At 50.0% G+C, this 8,220-nt stretch overlaps 2 protein-coding genes across 2 annotated transcripts; both read right to left on the reverse strand.

The window, feature by feature from the left end:
* Nucleotides 1–940: 940 nt before the first annotated feature.
* EMH_0051080 (uncharacterized protein) lies at nt 941–1,860 on the reverse strand (the record flags this gene model as incomplete). Its single annotated transcript, XM_038022429.1, has 2 exons — nt 941–1,245; nt 1,728–1,860. The coding sequence occupies 2 exons, from the start codon at nt 1,858–1,860 to the stop codon at nt 941–943; spliced, it is 438 nt and encodes a 145-aa protein (XP_037878283.1).
* Nucleotides 1,861–3,146: 1,286 nt separating this feature from the next.
* Nucleotides 3,147–5,953, reverse strand: EMH_0051090 (uncharacterized protein; the record flags this gene model as incomplete). The annotated part of the gene is made up of 5 exons (XM_038022430.1): nt 3,147–3,421; nt 3,644–4,543; nt 4,595–4,893; nt 5,024–5,186; nt 5,287–5,953. 5 exons carry the CDS (start codon nt 5,951–5,953, stop codon nt 3,147–3,149), a joined length of 2,304 nt encoding a protein of 767 aa, XP_037878284.1.
* Between the last annotated feature and the right edge of the window lie 2,267 nt (nt 5,954–8,220).

Here is an 8,220-nt window from a genome sequence, read left to right on the forward strand (position 1 = left end):
CAAGGGCTCCTGAATTCATGTTCATGAGACACTGCACTAAGTCAAAGCTTATCTCCAGGCTTGAAGGCGTATACGTATCAGCTGCACGACTATAGACGTATGTCTATGCCAACGGAACCGTTACCCACCGCCTGGTCTGCCACATTGTGGAGCCGTTCATACGGTAGCCGCATCGTGCATCACGTCAAATGTTGAATCTGCTCAGCTATGTCTTTTCTCGTCTTCTAGCACGCTCATCGAATTTGTCTGCTACCGGTTGTAGCAACGCGGCAGCCGCAGCAAGAACAGTCACCACAAAAACAACTTACATCTACGGAATGACGGTATTCGCGCTTGTCGCCATTAAACATGCTTTTTCGCCTTCCCACAAGATACTTTCATGCATGATTTTCTACCAATAAGCTGCTGCGCATGTGTTTCCTTTGGATTCATGAAATTACAACCGCACTGCGCGTTAAGGCACGCGGTGTTCATCTCAAAATTTGCAGTTAATAGAAGGTGCAGGTGCATGATCACGAGGTTGAGAATACTGGTTGGCCGCCAACTTCGAATTTCCCCGCAAGGTAATTTCATGCAGCATGCCCCACCATACGCCTTTAGAGGCGTTATGCAAGATGTCCCGCCGTACGCCTTTAAAAGCGTAACAAGAGAGCTTTATGAACACAGTAGCACCTCGATATGTAGGGAGGGACTACACTATAAACTGCTGCAGATATTGGGTTGTATAGCCCATGCAGTGCGTTCTGCAATCCCTAGTTCTTCTGTCAGCACCTTTTTGTTTTCTTGCGCTATACAACCTNCCATGCAGTGCGTTCTGCAATCCCTAGTTCTTCTGTCAGCACCTTTTTGTTTTCTTGCGCTATACAACCTAAGGAGCATATACTAAGGCATGCACTGATGCCGGATACCCACGTTTCTCGTAGTGGGGCTTGACATCTTGCTATTTTTTTTCTTTCTGGATGCGAGCGGAGCCGAGCGAGTTTTCCTTGTAGTCTTCAAAGACAATCGCTACATCTGCGATCTTGATTGTCTTCATGTGTTCATCTTGCAGAATAATATCCGCTCTCAATAGTGTTACCGTGTCTTCTGGGCAGTTATAAATCATGAATGTTTTCCCCCTGCTAACCACGCTGTGTTTTATGGCTGCTGTAATCCTCTCTAATACCTTGTTGTGTCTTGCGTTTATCTTGCTGTCCAAGCTGTGCGCGCTGTGATTAAGAATACGAGCGACGGATTCAGGGTCAGCTGCGCAGTGGCGACAACCGGATACCTTCGATACGCCGATTCTTTTGAGGTATGCTCGTGTGGGAAGCTGAGCAGATCTTGCTTGTATGGCGAAGATGACTTCTTCTGCCTTCAGACGAGTCGGTCCCGGGAGAAAAGCACTGTTATCTGCTGTCTGGTAGGCCACAGATTTCCGTTGATCTACTTTTTCTGTCCACACCTCCCTTTGCCACTNTTATCTGCTGTCTGGTAGGCCACAGATTTCCGTTGATCTACTTTTTCTGTCCACACCTCCCTTTGCCACTCTGCTATATGCTGTTTAATACTTCTAATGAACTACGTCAGGTCTAGCTCGGTACCATTTGCTTTCTGAAGCACATAGCAACCATTATTCCCACTTATGAGTCGCGCCTTGCTCATCGATATATTTCCTGGGAGTTCTGAACATAGGCTTCTTATATCCACTTTCTTGCTTCTCCTTCTAAGACATCCTATGTCTTTACCGTTAAGGTAGGCAAGAAAAGCCTCTGGACCGCTACTCTCATTATCAGGCGTGTAAACAAATCCCCGCTTAATAACCTCCAGCACCTGGCCTTCTGCAACCGCTCGGATCATGTCATCAGGGCTGTTGAGCATTTGGATAGCATGTCCAATCTGCGCTGCTGTTGCAATCGTCTGTATGGAGGTACATCCCACTCCTCCGTTAGAGATGGGCTTGTGAAATACCTATTTGATCGTGCTCTTTGCGAGCTTGAACGCTGCCTTCAGAACGGCACGGACGTGAATATCAAATGCGGACAGTTGGTGTTTGTAGGGGTAGCAATGCCTGAGATGATGGTGTGAGACGGATCCAAAGGCGTTCTACAAGTCGTAGTACGTCATGTACACTGCTTTCTTGCTCCTCCGCGTGGAGTTGAGGATGCTTTGGGCAAGGAAGAGGTGCTCATGGCACCCATTCACTGGTATGAATCCCTTCTGCGACTGTGAGGCGACTCCAGCCTTGATATCCCAGTTGGTAATATTGGTTGCCCACAGTGCTGCGGAGAGCTTGTATATGCAGTCCTGTAGATTGATTGGTCGCCAGTTCTTCACGCAGTTCGGGTCCTCTCCTTTGGGGATTAGCACTGTCACGAATTCGAATTCAGGGATGCGTTTTTCTGCATAATTCAGAAGAATATAGCTCCTTTAGTCTGCTATGTGGGAGTTGTGGGCGAATTTGCCTGACAAAGTAGCTTTTGCTGGTGAATTGTTCCTGTGAGAAACATCACGGCTACATTTCAAAGTTGTTTCAAAGTCAGCAGTTTTGGGATGTAGAATGCATGCAAAGGGCGTGTATAAAACTGTTTTGAAGAGGAACGAAATACGAGGATATACATGCGGCTGTTTTGCCAAAGGATTATGCGAAGAGGAGCGCTGGAGTAGTTGTGCACGTGGGCTAGGGCTCGGGCAAACTGTCTTCACGCGTCTTTTGGTGTCTCTATAGCGACAGAAGCTGTCTCTATAGTGACAGAGGCTATCTCTATAGAGGCAGAATCTGTCTCTATAGAGACAGAAGCAGATGTTCCCATAGTGGGACCGAGTGTTGGAGTATTAGTGGCTTATTAGTCTATAAGTGTGAACTACAGCTTAAGAAGTGTGGGCTCGGGAGCGAAAGCTTCGTCTCACTCGTCACGAACCTTTGTCTGGTATGTGACAACCCCAGATACAATGCTATGACGGATGCGGTCAGTACTAATTTCGCGTTGGACGGCCCACGCTGTGTGATCATTGATCCCAAAGTCTTGTGTAAGCAGTTTGATGTTCTCTTCTGCAGTACACCCCACGGAAACATATACTAATGCCTGCCCCGTCACCCGATACTCACGGTCTTCATCGTGCTTTTTGAGGCTTTGGTATTTCTCTTCCTTGTGTATACGAGCAGATCAAAACGAGTTCTGCTCATAGCCTTCAAAAACAATAGCTACATAAGCTATTGCCATCTGCTTGTACTGGCCGTCTCTCAGAATGATCTCTGGCCTCAATAAGGTCTCTATGTCTGTTGGACAGCTGTCGATCTGGATAGTTTTCCCACGATTCACCCCGCTGCGTTTGATGGCTGTTGTGATCCTCTCCAAAGCCTTGTTATGTCTTTCTTTGATTTTGCTGTCAAGGCTGTGAGGACAGTGATTAAGGACGTGCGCAAGTGTTTCACGGTCGGCTGCGCAGTGGCGACAGCAAGATACCTTTGAAGCTTTGATCTTCTTCAGGTGTGCTCGTGCAGGAAGTTGCGCAGAGCGTGCTCTCAAGGCGAAGACGACCTCTTCTGGCTTCAGACGAGTCGGTCCCCGTAGGCAAGCATTGCTAGTCGCTGTCTGGTAGGCCACCGATTTCCCTTGGTCTACCTTCTCCTTCTACACATCATGTTGCCACCCTGCCATACGGTGCTTGATACTTCTAATAATATGCTCTTGGTCGAGAGTGGAGCCATCTGCCGTCTTCACCAGATAGCTGCCATCACTCCCAGTCTCGATCCGCGTTTTGCTCGCCGAAATGTTTCCTGGGAGTTCCGACCATAAGCTTCTAATATCCACCTTCTTGCTCCTCTTCTTGAGACATCCAATGTCTCGTCCGTTGAGGTATGCAAGTATTGCTACTCGGTCACTCTCATCACTATCGGGTGTGTATACATACGCCCTCTTGATGACCTCTAGCACCTGGCCTTCTGCAACGGCTTGGATCATGCTGTCCTTGCTGTTGAGCATCTGAACGGCGTGTCCTATTTGCGTTGCTGTTGCGATCGTCTGCAGCGATGTACATCCTAATCTCCCCTGAGAGGAGGGCTGATGAAACACCTCTGTAGCCGTGCTCTTTGAAAGCTTGAACGTCGCTTTCAGAATGGCACGGATATGACGATCGAACAAGACCATCTGCTGTTTGTAGGGGTAGCAGTGCCTGAGATGATAATCAAGCCGAGACATCACAAAGGTACGCACAGCATCCAACTTCTGCCAGGGGAGTAATGCCGACCTGAGGATCTTAGCAAAGTCTTTTTTGACTTTGCTCATGACTCGAAGGATTTGGCCTTGGTGTACGGTAGTTTCTAGGGCATCCTTGAGTCCAAGATACTTGTAGGCCTCCCCAAGCTTCACCACCGGCAAGACCTCATTGTGCAGCCGGAGTTGGACTGGATCCGGCTGCTGTTTGGTCTGGACCACCTTCCATCCCATGGTAGCGCATTCGGACGGGTTGGCCTCTAAACCTGTCCATTGGAAGAATGCCGTCACCACCTGATGAAGGCTGCTGATCCCCTCACAGCTGTTGGCAACGGTCTTCAACTCGTCTGCTTACGCCATATGAGAAACGCTGACTGCTAGCTTCCCATCTGTCGTACGTAGTTCTGGGCCTGCATTGCATGCTGCCAGCCGCCGCAACAGCGGATCAATGGCAAGGCTGAAAAGGATAGGGCTAAGGGGGCAGCCTTGCTTGACTCCCCTCCTATTCTCGATGATTCCTGAGGAGCCCTCCTTCGTCAAAATGCTGAAGCTTGCTCCTTCGTAGAGATCGCTGACGATCTCCTGAAGATGCTTCGGAAGCCGCTGAGCCTGCAAGGCAGTGTGTATGAGCTTGTTAGGTATGGGCGCAAACGCATTTTTCAGGTCGCAGTAGGTCATGTACAGTGATGCCTTGCACCTGCGCGTGGAGTTGAGGATGCTTTGTGCAAGAAACAGGTGCTCATGGCAGCCATTCACTGGCATGAAACCCTTCTGCGACTGAGGCTACTCCCGACTGGATTGCCCAGTCGGTGATCCTGCTGGCCCACATGGCTGCATAGAGTTTGTAGGTGCAGTCCTGCAGATTGATCGGTCGCCAGTTCTTGACCCTCGTTCGGTCTCCGCCTTTCGGGATCAATACCGTCACGCCCTGCTTCCACTTCACTGGCACTTTTCGATGCTGGGAACAAGCGTTATATATCGCAGTCATCGCTGGAACAAGCACATCTTCAAACTGCTTATACACAGAGAACCCTATCCCATCCGGCCCTGCTGCAGATAATGTTGCTTTTTCGCAGCTGAGCACGCACACCCTCTTCTGTGAAGGAAAGATCAATCCGCTTAGCCCCTCCAGGAGCTGCAGCCAAAGGATCTAGGAACTCATTAGCAACTTGGCAGTGGGTGTCAATAGATTGCTCAGAGTGTTGATGCATAAAGTATGTTTCCAGCTCAGTGAGTGGAATAGGACAGTCTTGGCTTCTCGGGTGATATTTGTCGGCTAGGATTTTCTCCACACACTTCCTTCGGTCTGTTTGATACAGTGTTTGAAGCTGCTGAGCCGACGCCCCCTGTAGGACGCTGATGAGGCGGCGACGCGCTGTATGGAGGTTTCTTTCCAGAGCCCGCTTCTTCAGTTTGCCATAAAGCGACTCTGGAGCTGTGTTGCGCCCCTGCTGTGCCTTCTCTTCCTCGCGAAGAGCAAGCAACGCCTTCTTGACGTTGCTTGTAGTGTGCCCTACACTCCCGGCTATAACTCTGAGTGCAGACTGCTGTGCTGTGGTACCCCCAGTGTGGGGGTCGGTAATCCTGTTGATTTCGTTATCCCGCGCTTCCTGGCCTTCTCTAGTTTCCGTTTGGGAGCTACTGAGGGCCTGAGATTGCTGAGAAACCTCCTCAGTGTCGCTCCTCAGCCAACGACTCCTCGTCACTGGGCTGCTGCTGCGCTGCTGCAGCGAATAGGTGCAGACACGAATCTGCATCCTTTTTGCCCTCTGTATCTCCCATTGTGTTCAATTTGATGTTTTATGAACTAATGAAACAGGAAAAACAGAAAAGGAAGGGGTTTCAATGCTGCACTGGCGCATGGGTCTGGGCGTGACTGACGCGTGAGCTCAGTCGGCAATTTTGACCATTGGAAAACAATGCTAAAATTGCCTCCTGAGGGTCTGAGCTCTTCTCCTCCCTTTACACTCCTGCTGCTGCCATTTCGGGGTTGTCAAGTTACATTGATGACCCCAAAATTGGCCCCTGCCTCCGCCAAACCATATAGGGTCTCATCGAGCATCAGCTGCTGCTCGTGCCGCCGCTGTGCCTGCTCGGCCGATCGATTCCAAGCTGCAACTGCATCATTCCTGGCAGAGCGCTTGGGGGATACCAGAGGTTTTACTTCTAGTGTGTGGTGGCCGGTCGGACACCCGCTGAGGCGTGAACCTATATGACAGATCTTGCGCGAAAATCTGCTTCCTGGAGATTTTGGCAAAATCGTAAAATAATAATTATGGTGGCCAGATGTCTCGTCATCTAACTCCGATAGAGACTGGCAGGAGCCGTTCACCTTGCGGAACATTGCCTCACACAATAACAGCCGCTTGTACTCGACTATACGCGAAAGAGGTGGAGCTTTCGCCGCACCACTCAAAGATAGCTGACGGCAGGAAGGGATCATTCTTGATCCCTACTTTCATCTTTGTGTTGGAAGAATCCAGGCTCTGTCTGCTACACTTGCCCAAGCAACATGGAGACAATGGAGCTCGAGATTGGAGACAGAGAGTTGGCAATGTTCGTGGGGATCTCTGACTGCCCCAATCGCCTACCGCTCCAGCCCTCCTTTTTGTTTTGGAGGATTGCAGCAGGTCAAACCAGGTCAAACTCGGCAGGGGAATGTGCGGATTCCTCCGTCACCTCCGCCTTTCTGCGAGGTGACCCCCCATATTGTGATCCATATTCACTGACACAAAGTTCAGGCTAGCTTCCGGAGTTCTTGCCTGGGAGGCAATCAAAAGTGGTGATATCTCGCGTCTTCGCTCTTGTGTGTCAAGCCCGTGCTCAACACCTGAGGGGAGGGGAGACGTGCGCCCCCGGGTGCATGCTCAGTCGGCGCACCCTGTGCGACGTTGCACCCCGGTGCAAAAACGCGTTGCGGGAGGGGGGGGGGGGGGGGNGGGGGGGGGGGGGGGCGGGGTAGGAAGTGGGGAGGGGTTATTTTGCAGTCTTTTACGCTTTTTAAGGTCGTTTTTAAAGCCTGCTTTAATTTACACGGAGTACTTAACTTTTAGCTGTTGCCTACTTACTGGGTTGTGTAAGGGTCCAGACGCTTCGTCCGCCTTGTTTACAAATCGCGGAATATATAGCCAAGGGCTGTGCATGGATCCTAAAACCCGTCGAACCCTACGATACCGCTGTTGAAACCTTCAGGCGTTAGCAGAGGCTATAAATCCACGGAATATACCAGTTTCCAGATATGGAGAACTCATATCCCTCTTCAGAGGCATCGAAAAATAGCTCTATTCAGGCTCCTTTTTCACATATTGCCGCAAACGAAAATGATAGCATCAATGGAGCCTGCTTTGCACAATCTCATCCCAGTTTCTCCCAATCGGAGAAGAATAGAGTTCCTGCAGAAATGCAGCGGCGGGTACAAACGCCAAGGAAGATTGAACTACACCTGCTATTCTATATGCGTTCTAGTCGTAGGCACTACAGATGAAATCGTTCAAAACACCCTTAAATTGCCGCGCCCATTACACTACGGTTTCGATTGCACAGAATTGAACACGATGAGACGTGCAACCCCCGCAAACCGGTACTTTCCATTAATTGGAGAATGACGAGACACTCTTCCTATTGAAAAGCCCGCAAACATTCANCAAACCGGTACTTTCCATTAATTGGAGAATGACGAGACACTCTTCCTATTGAAAAGCCCGCAAACATTCAGCAGGTTGCTCAATTCCCTCGAGTCAAGGTCAAACTGGAAGATGCCGCCCATATGATAAGCTCCTCTGGGGCCGACTGGCATCACTTGATTGCGTTGATCAGGAGCCTGCCGAGGTTTGTTTTCCGCATTCTTCCGCTCCACCGTCGAGTACTCTCGTCCTGCGTTGCTGTCGGGAGGCAGCACTGTATGCACAGTGAAAGTGAGAGTAGCGAGATGTTTGCGTTTTGCATTTCTCGCACCTACGACAGACCACGAACTCTGTGAGAGGTTTGAGTTGTAGCACATCTGTTAGGACCCGAAAGATGGTGA

This window comes from Eimeria mitis, genomic scaffold (assembly GCF_000499745.2).
Source record: "Eimeria mitis Houghton genomic scaffold, Emh_scaff2256, whole genome shotgun sequence".
Classification (NCBI taxonomy): domain Eukaryota; phylum Apicomplexa; class Conoidasida; order Eucoccidiorida; family Eimeriidae; genus Eimeria; species Eimeria mitis.